This window comes from Hyperoodon ampullatus (genome assembly GCF_949752795.1).
Source record: "Hyperoodon ampullatus genome assembly, chromosome: 13".
Classification (NCBI taxonomy): Eukaryota; Metazoa; Chordata; class Mammalia; order Artiodactyla; family Ziphiidae; genus Hyperoodon; species Hyperoodon ampullatus.
Window position 1 is genome coordinate 26925985 of NC_136926.1, and position 22134 is coordinate 26948118.

Sequence of the window (22134 nt, forward strand, 5' to 3'; positions counted from 1 at the left end):
AGACGTGGGGCTGCTGCGCGCGTGGGAGGGGGCGGGACCCCCGGCTGGTCTGCCGCCTGCGGCGCTTTGTGGCCCCGGGCAGGCGGCGCGGTCCTGGCACAAAGCCCCCGCGCGCGGGTGTGCTGAGCTGGGCGGCGGGGAGGCGGGCGCCGGCTCTTTGTGCCTTTGCATCCGCGGTCTAATCCGAGCAGGTCGGGGAGCGGCGCTGCCTGACAGGCGGGCTCCTATTATGCGGGCCGCCCTGCGCCTGCCGCCGCCCTTCGCGGGGCGTTTCTCCGTGTCCACGACTGCGGCCCCGCGCCGTCCGTGTCGTTTCCCCGGCCCCCTCCCCGCAGGAGGACGGCTGCGCGCGGGCAGGGTAGGGGCAGGCCTGGAGGGGCCGCTCCCCGAGGGCCGGGCCCTGCGGCTGGTGGGCTCGCTGCCCTGCCCCCAGACCTCTCTTCAGCAGGCGGCCGCTTGGCAGGAAGAGAGATGGGCTTGGGGGAGGGGGTCGGCTGGCAGGGGGAGGGGACAGGCTGGCAGAGGGAGGGGGCTGAAGGGCCCCAGCTTGTCACTCTCTGTTTATCTACCGAGATGGTTCATATTCTCACAGGCTTAGCTGGGGTGGAGGGAGGCGGGGATGCCTCTCCCTGGGGGGTAGTGACTTACGGAGAAGAGGGAACGCGGCCAGATAATGCTCGCAGCGGCCCCACCCAGAACAGCGTGGGACTGCCTAGGGAAGGGAGCCCAGTGCGGATCCGGATGGCCCGGAACGGTTTTGAAGTTATTTATCCGTGTTTCTCCTGTTCCCTACGCCTCCAGTGCCTTTTCTAGTAGGGGTTGCCAAGCACATCTGGAAAGCTAGGTTCCCGGCCCCCCCACCCCAGCAGGAGGAGTGTAACCCGGCGAGGCCACCTCTCTGACATATGTGGTAGGGGGGAGGGGCAGAGCTTTGCCCATAGGAATCCTGTGGCTGTAGATTGTTGACTGATGTGGGGATGGCTGTGCCTCTTGTGCAGGGGGGAGGGGGAGAGCTGGCAGGTAGTGGAGGGGCCTCCAGAGATTCTAGGCTGAACTTGGGGGTGTTCTCCAGGGACCCCCGCTCGAGGGATGGAGCTGGACCTTTCTGGAGCTAGCATTTATTGCTTCCTGGCTCCTGGCTTTACTTCTTTTTCTCCGTTCCCATCTGCCAGCGTCTGGACTCCTGGGCCTTTCAGCAGACATTTTCAGGAGCACAGGCCATGTGGCTGGTCTGTAGCCCGGGCTCAAGGAGCGGGCTTACGCTCAGCAGAGCAGGGTTGCTGGCATGTTCTGAAAAAAAAAAGCAGATGGGCCGGCCTCAGGCTGGCCTCCAGAGACAAAGCTGTGTGGTGAGATTGCTGGTGTAGCGGGCTCTTAGTACCAAGGGGGTGGGGGGCATGGGAGGCTGATACTTGGGGGCTGAACTGAGTCCTTTGCCCCTGGAGTAGGTTGCCCTGCCTGTGAGTGAAATCGGTCCTGTGTAGTTGTGCTTATTATGGAAATCTCTAGGTCCATGGGCAGGTAGTAGCTTAGGAAGGCTGGGAGGGGGCTTCCCACCTGCCTGCCTGCCTGCCTGCCTTGGGGTCAGTGCGCCCAGGTTGGTCTGCTTCCTGCGGGCCAGTTTTGGGGTGTTGCTGAGTGACCGCCCTCTGGCCAGTTGACTCAAGTGCTGGTGTGCACCCAGGATTTCTTCCTGCAGTGTCTTCCTGCCAGTTGTTGGGACTTGTAGATTAGTCTCTCGGCTTTTACAAGCGATTCCTGAAAAGAAAAATCTCCCTCTGGTTGCTGGCTCTGCGTAGAGGAAGAAGCAGCCCGAGGGAGCCAGGCCTTTAATTAAAGCAAAACCGAAATGATTGCTGCAGTGGCTGGAAGGGGAGAAGGCAGCGCAGGTGGGGCGGAGGTGATATGCCCTGTCCTGCAGCGAGGTACCTGCTGGGGACAGGTAGGCACCGTCCCGTCCTCTCTGCCTGGTCTTGGCCAGCAGCCCAGCCTTCTCCACAAGCTGCAGTCCTGGATTAATCCTCACATAGTGTTTTCTTTCCATAGATCAGATTTCTCATTTTGTTAATAAGCACAGCCTCCGATCCACTTGAAGTCAGCTGTCGTGGACTCAGAGCAACAGGGTTTTGCATTATTGAGCTGACAGGCCTTCTGCCTTCCCGGAGTCCTCATTGTCTGCCGGGGGTGGGGGTGGGGGCAGTGCTTTGAATCAGCAGCTCGCCCCCGTGGAAGGGCTGGCAGGGCAGTTCTGGAGAGTCGAGGAGTGAAGAAGGAATAAAGTTCAGTTTACCCGGGGGACCTGCCGCCCTGCCCTTTTTGCTTGGCCTGTTGGCCTCCAGCAGTCAGCCCCACCCCACGGCCTGCCTGCCTTGCCCACTGGGGCTGAGGGCCAGTGCCCCCCGGGACTGATCACTAGAGGGTGGGGGCTCTTGTTCCTGGCTCCTTCTGCAGAGAAGAAACCACAAGTCCTGTTCCACCCGTCCTGGCCCTCGGAGCCCGACTGAGGAGGGACTCCTGGGGGCAGCGTGAGGGGCACTGGCCTCAGCACTGTTTACTCTCCGTGTGGCCTTGGACAGGGATTGACTCTTTGAGCCTTAGTGTCCCCGTTTCTAAAATGGGAACAGAGCTAGAGTTCACATTCACGTATCGCTGCCTTCCAGAGCTCAGCCTGGGGAAGACAGACTGGCAAACAGACGATCGGAGGATGGGGTGATAGGGCCGCACCGTGCTGCGGGGAGCACGAGGTGGCGAGGGCGGAGGGGGATTTTAATGGGGAGCGCGTGCAGTTTGGGGAGGGCAGTGCTGGGGAGACAGGAGAACGGCGACAGGAGTGTGGCCCTGCAGATGCTGAGCTGCGAGAAGCTGGCGCAGGAGCACCCGCTGTGTGCTCCTGTGAGTCTCTTTCACAAGCTTTTTATCCGTTCAGCGAAGTTTTTTGAGAACCAATGCAGTGCCCAGCCCGTTTGGCTAGACTAAATCGTACTGTTGCTCAGACGTGCTGCTAAGCGGTCAGCCTTGAGCTGGGATGTAGAAACACTGGGAGATTTCAGGGCTCGCTCTGGGTGCAGCACTCTCACAGACTTGGAGGTCAAGTAACTGGAGGTTAAGTAACGTCCTGGGGCTGCAGGGTAGGCGCCTTTGGTTTTCTGTCTGGAGAGGTCAGAGATCCCATCCTGGCTTCCTCGGTTAGGGGCTTCCAGCCAGCTGGGCCAGTTAGGCTCTGCCTGGCAGCCGGCTGTGCTTCCTGCTGGGAGGGGCCTTGCTTAAGGGTTAGGGACCTGGGCTGGGGGAGGGCTCCAAGCCCCAGAACCCGGTGTGAGCTGGGAGTGGCAAAGCCAGAAAAGCAGGTGGGGGTGGGGTGCGGGTTGCGAGTGGGCCCCCAGCGCGCTCGGTGAGGAAGGGAAAACTGGGTGCCGACTCCAGACCCCAGCGCAGTCCAGGAGGGAAGGCCCGGGGCCGGGGGGCTCTGCTGAGGGAGCACAGTCTGGGAGGGTGTGGCCAGACTGTGGGGAGAGGGACCCTGAGACACTGCCAGGCTCAGAGCCCCGCCTCTGCCTGCCCTGTGTGGGTGGGTGGAGGGGCGGGGGAGCGTGGCCTTGGGGTTAGAGCAGGTCCTGTCGAGGGTCCCCTGCTGCTGAGCGTGTGGCAGGGTGAGTGCCTGTTTCCTGTCGGGGGTCCACCTTCTCTGAGTGTGTGGGTGAAAAGGGTGGGGTATGGCAGGGCAGGCGGCTTGGCTCCTGGGGCTCCCGAGGCTCTCCCCTTCCATTCCGTGGGAATTCTGAGGGCCCGTAAGGAAAGGTGGGGCTTGGGCTTGGCTGGGGAGGGGGGCTTCCAGGTGGGCAGTTGACCTCTTGTGGGCCTGGAGGGGCCGCTGGCTCTGGCACGGCTGTGGCCACCGTGCACACTGGCCTCCAGTGGTCCAGGATGCTGCTGCCGCCTCGGGTTTCTCTCCCAGCAGCACCTCGCGGTGGTGGGGGCGACGGGTTCTCAGGTGAATGTGGGGAGGGGCTGCTCCAGTGCCTTGGGCACAGCCCCCCCCACATACACACAGCTGGTTGGAGGTGCTGCTCCTTTCTCCACGCTGGGGTCGCAGCCCCTTGGCCTCTTCCTCAACCTGGTTATAGGCCTTTTAAGGGGCAGGACTGTCCCATGGCCTTTGCAGTTCCCTTGCCTGCGCTGCTTTGGAAGCTAATAGTAAGCTCTTGGTGAATTCTTGTTCACAGAATGAATGAGAAGGGAGAGTAGAGTTGATGGCTGGGAGGGTGGGGCCTGGAGCCTCAGTGTCTGCCCCATGTGGACACAGGGAACTTTCCCTGTGATGAGCATGGGCTCCACACTGACCCCCAGTGTGTGTGCTGTTCCCCGTGCTGCCTGGTGGAGGCCTGCCTGGTGGTGCCCTGGTTCTTAACCTCTGCATATCAGGATCACCTGGAGCTGGTGGAGCCCAGCCCGGCCCACCTCTAGGGTGGGCCTAGCCATCTATGCTTCCTAAGGCTTTTGAAATGAATCCAATGTGCAGCCAACTGTTTAGCAGGAATAAATCTGTGTTGATAATAGAATCGGGGAGTGGTGAGTCCACAAAGACCAGCAGGGGTGGTCACAGACTGTCCAGTGAGGCTGTGCTTACAGAGCGAGCCAGCGGCTTCTCTGTTAGGTACCAGGGTCTTGGAGAAGCATCAGGTGCAGAGGGGGCTCACCCTTTTCATCGTCCCTTTTCCTGGGGTGGCAGTGGGAGGGACCCCAGGCTGGTGAGTACTAAGGGGGCGTCTCCTAGGAGGTCCCCCGGGAACCACCTGCTGCTCTTGACCCCAGGACTCTTGCTCCTGCTTGACTTTAAGGGACTGCCTGCCCTGGTCTCTTGGTTGCATTCTTGGGCCCTGGTTGGTCTCTGTGTGCCCAGGCATAGTGACCTTGGAGTTCCTCGTGGTTCCCTAACAAGCCCACTGTGGCTGCAGCTGGGGACCCCTGGGACCTGTGTCCTTCCCCTTCTTTTTCTCTTTGACCTCAGGGTACCTGGGAGAGAGAGATGGGTCCCTGAGGTTATTTACGTGGGTAAGGTGTGTGAGGGAGCTACTGACAGGGGGCCAGGAGGTGGGGTGAGGGCTGGGAGGGGCACTGGAGGTGGGGCTTCAGGTAAGGTATGGCCAGCCCAGCCCAACCTCTGCTGGGACAGAACAATGGGCTGTCTTGGGGCTTAGTTCACGTCTGAGGGCAGCCTGGACACAAGACAGCCCCCGCCTGCTCTGGGCAGCTTACTGCACGAGGGAGGAGAGCAGCAAGGCCCTTGGGCGTGGTGAGGTCTGGAATGGGCCTGGTTGGTGTCCTGGGGGGAGGTGCAGGAAGAGCAACCTGGCCTGGGGCCAGGCAGGAGTGGGACTGAGTGGTCTGGTCTGGGCAGTTGGGGGAGGGGTGGTCCGGGGCAGTCAGGGTGTCCTCCGTCACTGTTTTTGGCCTGCGCACATCTTGGTAGACGGACCCATGGGTTCTCCCTTGAGAGTGAGTAGTCCTGGGGGTGGATTCCTGTCTCAGCTGTTTGGCCTCTTCACCCCGCCCCTCCCTGGGACCCCTTTGGTAGAAAAGGGCTGATGGTTTCTTTCCAGCAGGTGCTCTGGCAGCTCTGCTTGCAAACTGGGAGGAGGATGGTTCCCACAGAGCTTCTGATGGGATGCTGGGGAGGTAGCACAAGAGGGCTGGGCCTTCCCTCTCAGGATCCTAGCTGGGCCTGGTGGGACACACCTGTGCAGTCCCAATTGCCTTCTCAGTCCTTGCTGTGTGAGTGGCCTGGAGAGGTTACGCACTTGGTCTAGAGTCCTTCTGCTGGGATGTGGTGGAGAAAATCTAGGAGTAGGGTAACCACGATGCAACACACGCACGAGGGCGCATTGGACACGCGTGTGGACTCCTGCCGCTGAGCAGGGCTTGAGCCTGAGGGCAGCCGGGTTTTCATTTGAGTGGGGGGCAGACGGCTGCCTGAGACAGAGCCCGGGGGTCTGGTTCTGGAGCTGAGAGAGGCCCCTTCCCCAAGCCTCGGGGGCGGAGAGGACCCCTTACGGTCGTGGCACTTCCCTTCTGCCCCTGGAGGCCTGGGCTTGTGCTCCCACTTCCAGGAGGGCCTAGGGGGTGGGGGCAGGGCTGGGCATCCCGGAGCTCAGAACCAGGCTTGGGTCCTCCTTTTGGTGTTCTCTCAGCATAGGGGGCACCGGCTGGGGTCTCCCTCTGGTGTGTGGGGTTGTCTCTTGGCAGAGGGGCCTGGGGGGTCTGGGCGATCCCGGCTGGGCTGCAAGGGGAGGGGCCCTGGGCCACCACCAGCAAGCCGCTGCCATGAGGCTGCAGGTGGGGGGGGGCGCTGGGCGTGGGCTCGGGCTGCCCTGTGGCTGTGGTAGGTGAACTCGAGCCCCAGAGGGGTGCGGGCAGGGGAGGGGATAGTTTCTAAAGTCCCACATTCCATGCATGTTGATGCTGATAAGGGCAGTGGGGCTGGCCTGGTGCCGTGGGCAGGCGGTGCACACCTGCTTCCCAAGACCCCTCCCTGCCTCCACTCTGCCCACCTCTGGGTCTGAGCACCCGGTCCGCAGCCTGCAGGCGCCCGCCTGCTCAGGCAACACTGCTGCCTCTAGTTAGCAGGTCTTGGAGGCCCCACAGTGGTTTCTGCCGGCCCTGCTTCTAAGGGTATTTTTGGAGGCCATTTGAAGTGGCATTTCCTTTCTTTTCTTTGAAATTCCTTACTCTCAGGTGTGGCCCTTTGCCTGGGATTTCAGCATTTGGTGAACAACTGTGATTTTGGAGGAAGAGGACTCTGATGTCAAGCCTGTTTCCTCCAGGTGCCAGACCAGACCTCTCCGTGCCTCATTTTCCTTGCCTGTAAAATGGGTTGGTAGAAATATTTGCGGTAATGGCCATCAGCTGTTCTCAGAGTGGTTTGCAGACCCCTGGGGATTCCCAGGACTCTTAAAATACTTAGACATTACTGGCCTTTGTCCCCCCATTGACACATCATCGGTGTGAAGACGTGGTGGGCAGCCCTGCCCAAGGTGCACACTGCATGCTCCAGCCCTGGGTGCTCGAGCCAGGACCACTGGTCTTCCTCATGCTGTTCCAGGGAGGCCGTGCAGGTGACCCAGTGGTGAGTCTTGACCCTGGAGGACACACATGTTAAGTGTTCTCTGTGGTGAGCTGGGGAGGACTCGGGGGGTTCTTGTGCCTCAGACCGAAGCAGGACGTCATTCCAGGAACAGCAGTGTCTGCGAGCTGCTTGTTTTCATGGAACGTTAGTTTTACGTGAAAGAAGGGCTGGCAGGCAAGGTGGTTGTTCAGACTTGGAGAATTGGTCAGACCTTTTCTCAAATGAGCAAAGTGAGCCTTACCATGGGAAGGAAAACAGGTGACAGTGTTCCCTGCCAGCCATAGAGCCAGCAGAGGACAGGGACAGTTTTGGGAACCACTGTCCTTCACTGCGAGCCTGACTTCAGACCTCTTGTGATGGAAGCACTCGGGTTTTGGTGTCGTAAAATGAAGTCTGACAACAGTGGGAAGATGTGATTGACTCAGGGGACCACTGTTTTCCGAATGACTAGCGCTCAGTGTTGCAAAATCCTGGGTGGATGTGAGTGCAGGGTAGGCCACTGGATTTTTGTGTAACCAGATATGAATTAGTCACCGATACAATTTCAGAGTCTACACTGCAACTTTTAAGAACCTACCACTTGTTGAGTTTAAGTGTAATAACAAGGAAGAATAGCCACCATTATCTGAAAAGGGTAAAATACCCCTCCCTTCTGTCTGTGTGAAGTTGGATTTCTCCACAGACTTCAGTCAGAATCACGCATCCTCACTGGCTGAACGCAGGGCAGATGTGAGGATCCAGCTACATCTGTTCAGCCAGGCGTTAAAGACATTTGCAAAAATGTGAAACAGTGCCACCCTTCTCGTTGATTTTTTTTTTTCTTTTGGGATAGTTTTTTTCCTCTGTAAAAACATTATTTATGTTAACATAAAATGGGTTTATTGTTGATAATTTTAAATCAAGTAAATATTTTTTAAGTTACCAGTTTTTCTAACACAGTAAATAGAACAGTAGCATACAAGCCACCAAAGAGTTCTCTTTTGGGGTCCTTCCTAGTTTTCAAGAATGTGGACAACAGTTTCTGACCGGTGGGCTAGGGCCGGGGCGGCGGGTGGGTGGCCTCCTCCTTTACACCTCCCCTCCCCCCACCCCATCCTGTCCCCTCAGCCCTGCCTCTCCCCTCTGGCATTTGCTCTCCTAGCAAACCTGCATGGGAGCCTGCTGCGTGGCTGGAGCAGCTGTGGCCGTGAGGCTAGTGGGACGCAAGGTCCCTGGCCCCAGGAGCCTGTTGGGTGGCAGCTGGGCAGCTAGTGTTGACGTTGGGTCGGGGGAGAAGTGCTGGGTGGCTTTGCAGAGGAGGGGGCACTCGGGCGTGACTGGTGGGGGCCGCGTGGAGGGGTGGCCTGGCCCTCTGGAAGCACTCCACGGGCCGGCCCAGGTGTGGACTTTATCCAAGCCCTGGGAGTCCATTGAGAGCTGTAAGCAGGAGAGTGACTTGATGGGATTGGCGTTTGAGGAGAGAGCTAAGGGTTGACAGCTGGGACCGCGGGGGTGGGGAGCACATGCTGGACTTGGACGGTCCTTCAAAGTGGCTCCCATCGGGAGGATTCCCCCAGGTGCAAGGGCTCTGGCTTCTGCTGCTTTCTCTTGGGACTGAGTGACACTTTCTGGGCATGTCCTGTGGGACTAGCCCCCGAAGCCCTGGTTCACACGGTGCTGCCCTGTCCCCGGCCATGTGGCTGCGTGCGGGGGTCCCCTGGGTTGGGAGGGGGTGCTCAACCCCTCCCTGGATCGGTAAGACCCTAGTCTCTCCGCACCGAGCACGTTGGCTCCTTGTGGACCTGGGCTGTGCTGCGGGTTGTCGCGAGTATGAACCACAAGGTGTGAGTTACGTGTGCACACATCTGGCTGTAAAGAGTGGGGGGGGCGCACCCTTCCCCCCACCCCTGTAAGAAATGGCCCCCACGTCCCAGGCTGCTCCCTGGGCCACTCCTGATGTCACTGCTTTTCCAAATTTGGGGTTAACTGTTGCGAGTGTGTGCCGGTTCCCCGCACTCGTCCGCATTCTTGGACAGCGGGTTTGCTCTCTGTGGACATAGAGCTGGGCACTCATCGTGCTTTTGAGACTCACCCAAGTGCTGGGCGCCACTGTGGTTCCTGCGCCCCGGTCCCCCCTTGGCGTGTTCCAAGGTGGCATTGACCCCACATGTCATTATGGGGCAGTGTCAGGGTTTCTGTTTTTGCTGCTGCCTCAGTAGCCCAGCTTTCACCCCCCTCCCCCAGCTCTGCTTCCTCAGGCAGAGAAGAGCCTGTTTATTATTTCTGTCTCTAAACCGGGTTCCTTAATGCCAAACAGCCCTCCCAGCGCCCCCGGGATGCCGTCTGAAGAAGCTCTGTGAGCACTTTTCTTTGAGTCCTGGGGGCCCCTCTGTCTGACTCCCTTTCTGAGCTCGGCCTCTCCTCTGTTGGGCCCGTCACGTTACCTGCTGGACAGGTGAGACTTCTTCTCTGTAAGTGCCATCCTGCAGGCGTTTCAGGCGCAGAGCCACAGGTTGAAATGTTTTCCATAGCGGTTCCCTAGTTTTATCCTTAAAAATGGCTTTTTAAAAACTGGTGGGTGCCCAAGGTGTGTCTACTTGATTTTTTTTTTTTCCATTTTGGACTAAAACAACCTGATCCTTGATCTTTGGTTTAGCTCCTTGAGTCCTTGGTCAGAGGCTCTGGGCTTGGGGGTTGGTCCTTCACGCGGGGCAGAGTTCCTTGTTTGACCCCCGATCCCTGAGGGCCTTGTCCAGCCTGGAGCTCCTGGGGCCATTGTTGGTGCCTTGCTGGCTGCACTTGGAATGTCCTCTCCTCTCCTGAGCATGCCTGTCAGGATTTGAAGACCCCTTCCCTCTTCCTTGGACACTAGGATGGTTAAAAATGTCATCAGGTTGTTGCTGCCTTCAGATGGCAGGCACAGATCTGCCCTGATAAGAGGTTTTAAGGTGGTCTTTATAGGTGTTCTGTGGGTCCCTGGCTGGACTGTAGGGTTCCCTCCTGTCCTGTCGGTGCCACTTCTTGTCTAGGGATTGTTGTGGTTAGTTGGGGGTTCCGTCAGCTTGCTTATCAGGCCTGGGACAGGCCCTGCTGCCCCTCCTGAAGACTTCTGTGCACCTGTTGAAGCCAAGTACATCGTAGTCATACCTAAGAAGTGTGCCCAGTTGTGAGCAACAGCGCCACGGACTCTTAGCAGGTGGACACGCATCCAGTGTCCATCCTGAGAGAAAACACCAGAACAGAAGGCCCTCGTGTGTCCTTTGAGCCTCCTCCACTCCCCAATCCCTCCCCTTACCCACCCCTGCTTTCCACCTTGACCAGAACTGGCTGTGTCGTCCCTTTCGGGTCTGGCTGCTTTGCTCAGCTGCTTGCTGGAGGCTCCCCATGCAGGCAGCCAGGCCGTGGGATACGGTGACAGTCAGCTCTTCTTGACCCATGCAAGGCACGAGTGCGGGGCTTGGCCTGAGCCCTGGGGCCTGCCTACTGCTGGAGGGGCTCCGTACCTGCATGGCTTCTGGGACCCAGGGTTTGCGTGTCTTCCGTCTGGGTCTTTTTAAAGTCTGACCGTTCTCTTTTCTGCCCGGGATGTCCTCTTTCAGTGTCTGGTCAGCTAGTTGAAGCCCGTCGTTGCCATCTGGCATCCGGTTTGGGTTTTGTTTTTCTGATTCCAGGGCCAGGCCGTCACAGGCAGGGCACAGGGCCTGGGTGCCAGCCACCGGGAGTCTCGGCCGTATGGGTGGACGGGTCAGATGCCCTTTCTTGGGGAAGGACTCCTATACCCTGAGTTGGTTCTTCCTGGTTTTCAGTCATGAAGTGTCTTCTGGTACGAAGGGATGATGATAGAAGATGGCAGAGTATTTTTATTTTGTTTTTTAAATATTTGAGAGTCCTTAGTTAGTGTAAGACATAGTGAGCTTCTAGGGTTGGGTTTGAAGTTGTGATGTTGGAGTCTCTGTCCTGGAGGAGCCATGGACTGGGCAGCTGCTGCTCTGTGACTCCTGAAAGGTATCCTGGGGTAGGTGGGGGACGGTGACTCCTTTGCGGCGGATGGCCCAGGCTCCCTGCACTCTGCCTGCCACCCATGCCCAGAACCCCTTGCCCGCCCGCGGCCACTGTCCTGCCTCTAAGACGCCCGCAGTAACGGAGTGCCACCTCGATCTCTCGAGTTCTGGGGCCGCCTCCTTCCTCTTGACCCCCATCACTGAGCATTTACTACCTGCCGAGCGTTGGGCTTTCTGGGGAGTAGAAAGCTTGTAACCCACAGTCCAGTGTGTGTGCAGGTTCTGGTTCTGAGGTCTGGAGTGAGGCCAGACTGTGTTTCTCAAAACCCTGGGCGAGGGCCTTCTCTGGTGGTCCAGTGGTTCAGGGGCGCAGGTTCGATCCCTAGTTGGGGAACAAAGATCCCACATGCCACGTGGCATGGCCAAATAAACAAATATTAAAAAAAAACCTGAAGAAACAAAAACTCTGGGCGGGGCTTCCCTGGTGGCGCAGTGGTTGAGAGTCCACCTGCCAATGCAGGGGACGTGGGTTCGTGCCCCGGTCCGGGAAGATCCCACATGCCGTGGAGCAGCTAGGCCCGTGAGCCATGGCTGCTGAGCCTGCGCGTCCGGAGTCTGTGCTCCGCAACGGGAGAGGCCACAACAGTGAGAGGCCCGCGTACAGCAAAAAGAAAAAAACCAAAAAACCAAAAAAACAAAAACAAACAAGCAAAACCCTGGGCGATGCTGCCACTGGTCCCTGGACCGTGCCGGACACCCAGCAGGACAAGTAGGAAGTGGGGCTGGGGGCGCAGGAGCCAGCTCGCCAGGGCCTGTCTCCCTGCAGCAGGAGCTCCTTGCTCCTTGCCAGGTCGGGATGCTCCCTGTTGGCCGTGCCGCCCCGCCAGCTTCCCACAGGCTCCCTGCCTCCAGCCTCTAGTTGTTTTGCTGCAAGCAAGCCTCTTACCTAGAGCTCAGGCCCCTTCAGGTGGCGATGGGGGGCAGTGCAGTGTGGGCACAGTCTGGAAGTTTTCGTAATAGTGACTGTGCTCTGGGCAACTCTCACCTGCCTCTCCCCAGTTCACCCCCTGTCTCACTGGCTCAACACTCTTGGCCAGACTCAGCCAGGCTGGGGGCCTCCCAGTGTGACCCTGCCCCGCACCCTCCCCGGTGCCAGCCAGCCAGCGGTGCCAGTGCCAGCAGGAGGAATCCAGCTTCAGGTCCCCGGGTCTTCCTGGGAGAGGGAGTAACTGGTGGGTTGTAGGCCAGGGGTGAGGTGAATGTGCAAGGCTCGCCCTGGAGCCCTGGAGAGCGGGTTTGCGGTTGTGGCCCCGCCAGGCCTCCCCTCGTGGTGCCATGAGCCTCTTGGGTGGGAGTGCACATGTGGGAAGGTGGGGCTGCAGGCATTTAGGGGCAGACTCAGGGAGGTCGAGCTGGGGTGGATGGACCCCACCTCCCGCACTGCTCAGGGACCTGAGGGAGAAGCCCAGCCCCAGGCCCCGATCACCACATCACCAGCGTGCTGATGGAACTGAGTGTTCATTTCGTAGAAGTCTTGTCCGAAGGAGGGCAGGGCTCTTGGCATTCGTGGAGCCCGTTGCTTTCCAGGAGGATGGTCTGGGAGACGAGCCAGGAGCTGCTGGCCAGCATCCAGGTCTGGCCCTGGGATTACCCGCTGGGCTCGCCCAGAGCAGTGGGTCCCACCCACCACCAACCCATGTCTGGAGGGGCAGGCCAGAGAGGGCACAGCCTGGGTCCCCAAGAGTAGGCCTGCCCCTAGGTGGTGTAGCCCGGGTGAGGCCTGCTGTGAGGTAGGCTGTGGGAGGGGGAGATGAGGGGGAGCTGCAGGCCGAGGCCCTCCTCCTGGCTCCCGTGCCCTGCCCCTGGGAGAAGGAGGTGCAGGTGTCTGTCCCCAGGGTAGGAAAGTCTGGAGTCAGGCCCTGCCACCTGCTTGCTCCTGTGACCTTGGGCAAGTTGCTTAACCCCCAGAACCTGTCCTCTTATCTGGCACTGGCGGTGGAGAGAACACCTCTGAGGCTTCCCCACAGCAGGGTGCCCTCCAACTGGTATGGGGTGAGGAGGACCTGGGGCTGGGGGGGTGGGTTGGGGGCTGGGCCTTAGGCTCTTCTGGATCCTGGGTGCTGGGACCTTCCAGGCCTTCTCGCTCTGCCTTCCAGCTGCCCTCCTGCAGCCTGGGAGGGGCTGGGCCTGCAGGGAGGGGCAGTGCTCGCACCTGTCGGGGCCACACCTGGAGCACCAGGTGGCCACAGCAGGGGTCGGCTGGGCCCAGAGTTGGGGGGGCAGTGGATACGTGTGTCTGAGGCCCTCAATGACAGAGTCAGATGTGCTTAAGCCCCTGGGGGCATGGCGGTGGCCTGGTGTCCTTGTGACTCCCACCGCCATTGGAGCCCTAGGTGGGTGCTGGGCAGCCCCTCCCGCTCTCAGCTGGAAGAGTCCTGTGTTCTTCTGTGACTTCTGGCTGTTGTTCTTTGGCCAGAAGGTGGTTAAGGAGCAAGAACAGCCTCCCACTGGGTGCTTTGGGCTGGGCCGGGAGCGAACTTTTCCCGGGGGACCCAGCATAGCTCTGGGCCTCCTGCGAAAGGTGTGCTCTGGGGAGGGAGGAGGGGTCAGGGTTCCTGGAGACCTGGGTGACGAGGCCTGCCCAAAGAGGGGTGGGGGGCCCCCTTTTCCTGTCTTCACCCTTCTCTCCAGGACCCTCCATCCTGGCTGGGTATGGGCGGGGCGAGTCGTGTCAGCCAGGGTACGTGGGGCTTCTCTGGGGGCTCTTTCCTGCCTAGGGAGATAGGACATTGCAGAGAGGGGCCCACAGTCTCCTGGGAGAATCACCCAAGGGTGAAACCACACCCTGAGCTCAGGCCCCCCCTTGTGGGCTGGAGGTAGGCATGGGATGCCCTCCTCTGTCTCCAGAAGGGAGGGGTGCCCACCGCCAGGCTCCAGGAAGGCAGGGCTGCCTGCCTGTTCCCCAGGGGGTTCCACCTGAAGGCTGAAGGATGGAGCAGCTTGAGGGCCCAGGCTTCCTGGCGCCCAGGCTCTGGGCTCAGTGGGTGTCCAGGCTAAGTTGGGGTGGCTCATGTCGGAATTGGGGTTGGAGCCGTTTTCCTTGGCTTCCTGCTTAAACAAGGGCTACTTTAATGTGGAGACCTCCTTTCATGGCCTCCTGCCCTCTGTGGGTTCCAGGAGGGGAGACCTCCCCACGAGCCCTGAGCCCATGTGGACCACCTGATGTGGGTGGGGCCTTGTCTTGCCTGGGATCCCTGCGCAGCTGTAGGGGCTGGCCTTGGGCATGTGCTCTGTAGGCCCCGGGCCTGTCCTCAGTGTGTGTGGGGTCAGGGGCCGGGCGGGGGCCAGCCGGGCCTGCCTCCCTGGCTTTTCTGAGGCCTGAGCCTGGAGGGAAGAAGAGGAAATGAGATCTCAGTCAGGACCTGTCCTGCGTCACCATGTAGCAGCCCTGTTGGGGAGGTGGGTTCTGGCCGTCCTGTGAACAGACCTGGGAAGGTGATCCAGGCCCCTCTGTTCACAAGAGAGCAGAGCTGCCCCCTCTCCCACTTCCTTGCCGGGGTCAGGGTCAGCCCATCTGGGGACAACCACGCACCCATCTGACTGACCTGTCCCACTGCCCAAGATCCTGGGCATTCTGGAGCCAGTGCTCCGGGTGGGCAGTGTGGCTGCACTGGGCGTGGGATCGTTGGGGCTGATAGGCACGCTGCTGGGCCTGCTGCCAGGTGGCTGCTGGGTGCCAGGAGCTGGGGCCAGGCGGCAGCCTCATTCCAGCCCATGGTGGGCTCCTGCCAGGGCTGGGCACCAGCCCCGTACCCAGTGGGCATCCCGCTGCCAGCTTACCTGGCCAGCCCCACAGTGCTGTTTCTAGCCCTCTCCCCCCTCTGCTGCTGTGGGCTCTCCAGGGTGGGCGCTTGCTGCTCCCAGTTGAGCCGGAGGGCAGAGGCCTCTGGGAGGGAAGGAGCAACACTTTCTAGGGGTCCTGGCCCTCACCTGTGGTGAGGTGTGTTCTCGCTTATGGACACGATGTAGGCCCACGCTCGGCCCAGCCTTGGGTGGCCGGCAGGCGGGGCGGCTTCCTGGTGGACGTGCACTCCCAGCAGGCAGCTCTGTGCGACACCCCCACCCCCCACCCCTGCCCGGTGGAGGGCACAGCCTGCTTTGCCCGGTCCTACTGGGCCTCCCTGCGGGTAGGTCAGGCTTGAGGGCAGTCACTTGGTCAGTCGCTGGGCCTTGCCCAGGCTGCAGTGACCAGGCTGGTCGACCTGATCTCCAACAAGGGCGAGGAAACCCCAGTTGCAGGGTCTAGCCCAGGCTGAGGCGGAGGCTGCTGGGTGGGCATTGTGCCTGGGCGGGGCTTGGGTTGTCCTCAGGTCTGGTGGGGTTCCTGGTGTGGCTTCCCATCCTTTCTCCTGGGCCGCTCTCACTGGTGGCGGCATTGCGGTGGTCTCCGCCCCCCTCCCCAGGCAGGGTTTGGCTCCATCTCTGGCCTCTCTTGGCCAGGAGCCTGATGAGGGGCCCAGGCTGCCCTCGGGGAAACGTGGACGCTCTTAGGCTGCTGGACCTACAGAGCTGGTTCTCCTGCCCTCTGGGCTGACCGTACCCCCTCCCCCCAGCAACCCCTGCAAGAGGGGAGCTGTGCTTGAGGCCGAGAGACAGCTGGCAGGCTGGAGCCGAGGCCTCCCGGCCACCCTGCACCCCGGGTCTGGTCACATTCCTGAGGGACCTGCTGAGCCTCCCTGGCCCTGGGGGCGGGGGAAGGGCAGGCAGGGATGGGCTCCGGGCTGCTGCAGGCCTCCTCCCCCACCCCTGGCTCCATTCCAAGGGCGCCCAGGCCTGCTGGAGTGGGGAACAAGGAGCTGGAACCTCAGGACCCCCTCCCGCAGGACCCAAAGCTCTGGGGGGGGCAGGTGGAGCCCACCCACATCTGGCAGCAGCTGCCAGCGGCCTTGGCGGGCTGGTATTGAAAGGGCGAGCCTGCAAACGCCATGTGGTCAGGCTGGGCTGGGCAGGAGGGGGCTGGGCGCTCTGGGCGGGGGGTGCAGTGGGGAGAGCAGACCCGGAGGGAAGGGAAGGAGCAGGAGAGCCAGAAGCGGTTGAGACTGGTTCTTATAAATAGCCCGTTGCACCAGTGCCTCCAATTTTGACCTTTTGTTATGTAAATGTGGCCAGCCTGGAAAGGGCCTTGCCCAGGCCTCCTGCCATCACGCCTGCCCGCCCTCCAGGAATTGTGCGCCTGCCACCAGCTCCCCCAGATCTAGGTGGCCCTTGGAGTATCCTAAATCTGTGGGGGTGGGTGGGAGGAGGGTGCAGGCGAGCTCCCCAAACCTGCGTTCTTCCTGCCACGGGGACTGACTCTGGGCACTGTGACCACTGTCTCCTGCCCAGCTGTCTGGGCGTCCCAGCCAGAGAGACCCCCAGACCTTCCTGGGAGCAAGGGCCCCCAGCATCTCCCCCCTCCCCTTGCTGATGCCTTTGTGGGTGACCATGTCTGTCTGTCTTCCCTTCCCCAGGTGACCAGGCATTGATGCACCCCCAGGGAGGCCACGTGCTCAAGGAGGCCACCCCCGCTGGCTGCTGCTCACATGGTTTCTGGGCCCCTGGCACTCCGGTAGGTCAGGGAGGGGGAGCTGGGGGCGGGGGCGGCAGAGGGAGGACGTTTTCTCCTCCTCCTGGGGACTCTGGGCAGCCTGCAGCTCTCAGCCTGTGTCCTGGCCTGCAGTCCTTTGTGTGCGGGCAGCGCTGGCAGCATAGAGGGGAGGCTGGGGCTTGGGGAGGAGGGCTGCTGTGGACTCACTGGCTCTCGGAGGCCAGGACCTCCTGCCCTCGGCTAGTCCCCTTGCCAGTTGTCCTGGGTGCTGGGGCTAGGTGTCCAGGCCAGTGTGGAGGCCGCGCCTTGGGCTCTTTGTCCCTGCCTGGCTGGCTCGGGGGCAGGGAGTGGCAGAGGGCTGGTTTCTGCGTGATCCGGGCTCCAGCCTCTGAACAGCCTGACAAGGCCGAGCTGGCCTGAGGTGCTTGCTGCCTCCTGCTTTCAGGCCCTGAGTGACGGCCCACGTGGTCATTGGGCTCTCGAAGTCTTCCTTGGGGGCACAGGATCATGGGGGGTTTTCCTCTGTCTTTGCAAATGAGTGCAGGTACGGGCCAGTGGGAGGAAGGCAGGTAGGTGCAACCTCTCCGGGCTCTGTCCTGAGGGAGGCAGGGCTGGGCGCCTGGTAGGAGCTGATCCAGGTCTGGGAGGCTCAGAGCAGTCAGTTCCTCTCTGAGGTTGGGCCGTGAGCAGAAGAACATGAAACCTCCGTGTCGGCCTCACGGCTCAGAGCACCTGTGGGAGGGCACAAGCTCCTGAGTGGCTGAAGGGGTGGGGAGCCACAGCCTTGCGCTGTGGCCCTGCTGCCCAGTGGGGTGGGTGCATGATTGGGGCACGCTGCTCCCAGAGACCCCTGTGCACACTGCCACACAGCCACCACAGAGTTCCTCTGCATGTGTTTTCCTCAGTGACATCAGTTAGCATCTGTGCCAGTCTGGCGAGTTTCCCAGGCTCAGACAGCACTGCCTGCCCTGCCCAGAAAGTCCCTGGGGCCCAGCGGTGCCAGGGCTTGGCCAGGCTGCCTTTCCTTCTCGGCACCTGGAGGCCCAGGCAGGGGGTAGGGGGGATGGGTGCTCAGTGCCTGCGGTGGGGCAAGGCCTTGTGGGGTGGGGGCGGCAGCTGGGCTGCAGTGTCACGTGATGCTGGTAAACCTCAGAGTTTGGGAAGCCTCTAGGGTTGTTGGAGAGAGACCCAGCCTAGAGCAGAGGTCGCAGACCAGAGGCTGCATGTTTGATCTGGCCCACGTGGTATTTAAGGAAAAAGAACCTTCATTTTGCATGGGGTGATTTCACCTGAAAACCTGGATTTCTGGCTTGTCTCGAAAGCTGGGAAGCTGCATGCCCACGTGAGAAGTCCAACCACCCAGCACCTCATAGACCCCTGCCTTTGGGTCTGTGAAGCCAAAGACGGGCCAAAGACCTTTGGGTCCCATCTGGCACGTGGTTGGCTTCCTTTAGTGCGGAGATGATACCTTGGGCCAAGTTCAAATCCCAGTTTGGTTGCCTCTCACCATGTGCCCTTCGTTGTCCTCTGTGTTTTCAAGTCTGCAGATGGGCTGGTGCCGCCCCCCTTCTCAGGCAGCCTGGGTGGCATGAGTTCCCTGCCCAGGTGCCGGGCCCCAGGAGGGTCCCCCGCTGATGCACGCGCGTACCTGTTCTTGCCCGCAGGTGGTGCGTGTGGGCAGGGCGTGGGGACATGGGGCCCGACATGGAGCTGCCCAGCCACTCGAAGCAGCTCCTGCTGCAGCTGAACCAGCAGCGGACCAAGGGCTTCCTGTGTGACGTCATCATCATGGTGGAGAACTCCATCTTCCGGGCCCACAAGAACGTGCTGGCCGCCAGCAGCATCTACTTCAAGTCCCTGGTCCTGCACGACAACCTCATCAACCTGGACACGGACATGGTCAGCTCCACGGTGTTCCAGCAGATCCTGGACTTCATCTACACCGGCAAGCTGCTGCCCAGTGACCAGCCAGCCGAGCCCAACTTCAGCACGCTCCTCACTGCCGCCAGCTACCTCCAGCTGCCCGAGTTGGCAGCCCTCTGCCGGCGCAAGCTCAAGAGAGCTGGCAAGCCCTTTGGCTCCGGGCGGGGTGGGGCAGGCCTGGGGCGGCCCCCCCGCAGCCAGCGGCTGTCCACGGCCTCTGTCATCCAGGCCCGGTATCCAGGGCTCATGGATGGGCGCAAGGGGGCCCACGCCCCCCAGGAGCTCCCCCAGGCCAAAGGCTCCGATGAGGAGCTCTTCCTGGGCGGCTCCAGCCAGGAGAGCGCGCACGGCCTGGGCCGGCCGGTCTGTCCAGCCAGCGGGGAGGCCGGCCTGGGTGGCTGCAGCACCAATGGCAGCGGCGGGGGCTGCGAGCAGGAGCTGGGCCTGGACTTGTCCAAGAAGAGCCCCCCGCTGCCCCCCGCCACCCCCGGGCCCCCCCTCACCCCTGACGACCCAGCCCAGCTGAGCGACAGTCAGCAAGGCTCACCCCTCTCAGCCTCCGCCCCTCCCGTCGCCAACAGTGCCTCTTACGCCGAGCTGGGGGGCACCCCCAGTGAGCCCATGGATCTGGAGGGGGCCGAGGACAACCACTTGAGCCTATTGGAGGGGCCGGGCGGGCAGCCCCCCCGCAAGAGCCTCCGGCACTCGGCCCGCAAGAAAGAGTGGGCCAAGAAGGAGCCCGTGGCCGCCTCCCCCTTTGAGCGGAGGGAAGCGGCGCCGAAGGGCCCCTGCCCAGGGGAGGAGGCTGAAGGGCTCGGGGACAGGGTTCCCAACGGCATCCTGGCCAGCAATGCGGTGGCGGGCGGGCCCTACGGGGAGCCCTCATACCCCTGCAAGGAGGAGGAGGAGAACGGCAAAGATGGGAGTGAGGACAGCGGGCAAAGCGGGAGTGAGGGCGGCAGCGGCCACGCCGGCGCCCACTACATGTACCGGCAGGAGGGCTATGAGACGGTGTCCTACGGGGACAACCTGTATGTGTGCATCCCCTGCGCCAAGGGCTTTCCCAGCTCCGAGCAGCTCAACGCGCACGTGGAGACGCACACGGAGGAGGAGCTCTTCATCAAGGAGGAGGGTGCCTATGAGACGGGCAGCGGGGGCGCTGAGGAGGAGGCCGAGGACCTGTCGGCGCCCAGTGCGGCCTACGCAGCCGAGCCCCGGCCCTTCAAGTGCTCGGTCTGTGAGAAGACCTACAAGGACCCGGCCACTCTGCGGCAGCACGAGAAGACTCACTGGCTGACGCGGCCCTTCCCCTGCAACATCTGCGGCAAGATGTTCACGCAGCGTGGCACCATGACGCGCCACATGCGCAGCCACCTGGGCCTGAAGCCCTTTGCCTGTGACGAGTGCGGCATGCGCTTCACCCGCCAGTACCGCCTCACTGAGCACATGCGCGTGCACTCGGGAGAGAAGCCCTACGAGTGCCAGCTGTGCGGGGGCAAGTTTACGCAGCAGCGCAACCTCATCAGCCACCTGCGCATGCACACCTCCCCCTCCTAGAAGCCAAAGACCCTTGTTGGCCTGCGGGCGCCCAGGAAAGCAGGGGCACAGTGGCCGGGCCCCGGGTGTGGGGCGGTTCCTGGTGCAGCGCCCCCCCCCCCCGCCCCCCAGAGCTTTAATCCACAGTCTGTACCAAGGGGAGAAGCGGGCAGCCAGCACCCAGCCTCCGTGCATGTGGCTGCTGCGCCGTCTGCCTCCTGATCCTGCCCGGCCCAGTTCCCCGTGAGGGCCACGGCAGGGCCTGCGGGAGTGGGTCACGGGGGGTGTCCCGCAGGCCGGGTTGGAGCAGGGGGAATGGGGGCCTCCCTCCACGCTGCGGGGAGCAGGGCTGCCGCGGCCAGGGTGTATGTGCTGCCAGCCTGGCTCTGCGGGGAGCGGTGCCAGAGGGAGGGGACAGCGCCCTCCCTCCTCGAGCCAGGGGTCACCGCTCACTGGTGCTGGGACAGTCAGGGGCCCCCACCGCCTACCTCTCCACAACTAAAGAGCCCTCTGGGCCTGTGTGGCTGTTATTCCTACTGATCTGTTCCTTTTTTCTTTTTGAATTTTGTTTTTTAAACCAAAACCAACAAGAGTTTATTTTCCTTCCAGCCCCTCGGGGCTGAGCCTGGGTCTGCAGACTGAATGTACCGGGGCAGCCACCCCCCGCCCCCACCCCCACCCCGCCCGACTGTGGGCTGGGCGCCCACCCTCCAGGCCCCAGAAGCCCTTCTTGGCCAAAGGCTTCCCTGGGCCCCGAGCCCTGCCTCGGCTGCCTCAGGAGAGAGAGTGCTTTTCCCATAGTTTCTGAGGAATATTCTTTGTTTAGAGGTACTTGTTTTTTATTAAGAGAAAACCCCGTGTAACGTGTATGTGAATGTTGGAACTGGAAGGTCTGGGGTTGGTGGGGGGCGGGGGGAGGCTGGCCGCGGTGCCAGGACGTTGGTACGCGTTTCCATTTTCTCCGTGTGTGTGGTGTGCGCGGTACGTGTGGACTCATGTCGCGTTTCCTTCCTTCCTTGCCCATCAAGGTGGAGAGACTTCTGACCTTTTGCTACCTCTTGAATTCGTGAGAACAGGACGTTGGTTGGTGATGGCAGTTGTGGCCGTGACGCTTGTGTTTTCCTTCTGTCACCCTCCTGGGCCCCCCGCCTGTGCCCCCTCTCAGAAGGGGCACCTGTACTTCCTCTGTGCGCCTGTGGCCAGCTGGCCACCCTGAAGGTGTTCTGAGTGTGCTGCTGGGCGCCAGGGAGCCCGAGCTGCCTCTCATCTGGGCCTGAGTGGGAGTATGGGTGCTCCAGCCCCTGGGGAGCCCCCGGCACAGGACCAGGTGCCGGGAGACAGGAACCACACGGTGGGACAAGTTCCTGGAGGCTTCCGGCCAGGCCAGGATGGGGCGGAAGTGAGCCCCCCCCATCCTGTCCCCTGGGCCTGCAAGAGCCTGACCTCGGGAAAGCAGCAGCCCCTACCTGACCAGTGCGGAGGGGCTGACCACAGGGATGTGTATATCTTCTCCCCCCACCGCCCCCGGCAGGGTGGATACCTGCTCTGCTTTGGCATCTCTGGGCGGCCTGGGGAGAGGCTGGCTGCCACCCATGGGCTCAGCCCTGAATCCCACCCTACCCTCACCTCTCGCCTTGGGCTCTCCGCCAGCCTCAGACACCTCCATGGGCCTAGAGCCATGCTCACAAGGCCAGGCCAAGGTCGAGAGGTCGGCACCACTGTCCTCAGCCTACTGCAGCCACAGGGCTGGACCAGCGGCTTTATCTTCTTCGTTTTGCTTCATGTTTTCATTTCTTTTTTTTTTTTCTACTTTAAGTTCAGACCAAAAAATTCCGGAGTCATCCCCTACCCCCACCCTCCACCCCTCCAGAGACCCTCCAGCTGAAACCAGAGCCTGAGTTCAGGGACCTGAGTGGTGGGTGTTGGGAGTGAGGGCATGCGGGCCACGTGGGGCCCTGCTGAGCCCTTGGGGTACCCCCGGCCTC

The 22134-nt window shown here is 61.5% G+C and overlaps 1 protein-coding gene across 1 annotated transcript; it reads left to right on the forward strand.

Moving 5' to 3' along the window:
* Positions 1–16685: 16685 nt before the first annotated feature.
* HIC2 (HIC ZBTB transcriptional repressor 2) lies at positions 16686–20170 on the forward strand (the record flags this gene model as incomplete). The annotated part of the gene is made up of 2 exons (XM_079717867.1): positions 16686–16711; positions 18355–20170. The coding sequence occupies 2 exons, from the start codon at positions 16686–16688 to the stop codon at positions 20168–20170; spliced, it is 1842 nt and encodes a 613-aa protein (XP_079573993.1).
* Between the last annotated feature and the right edge of the window lie 1964 nt (positions 20171–22134).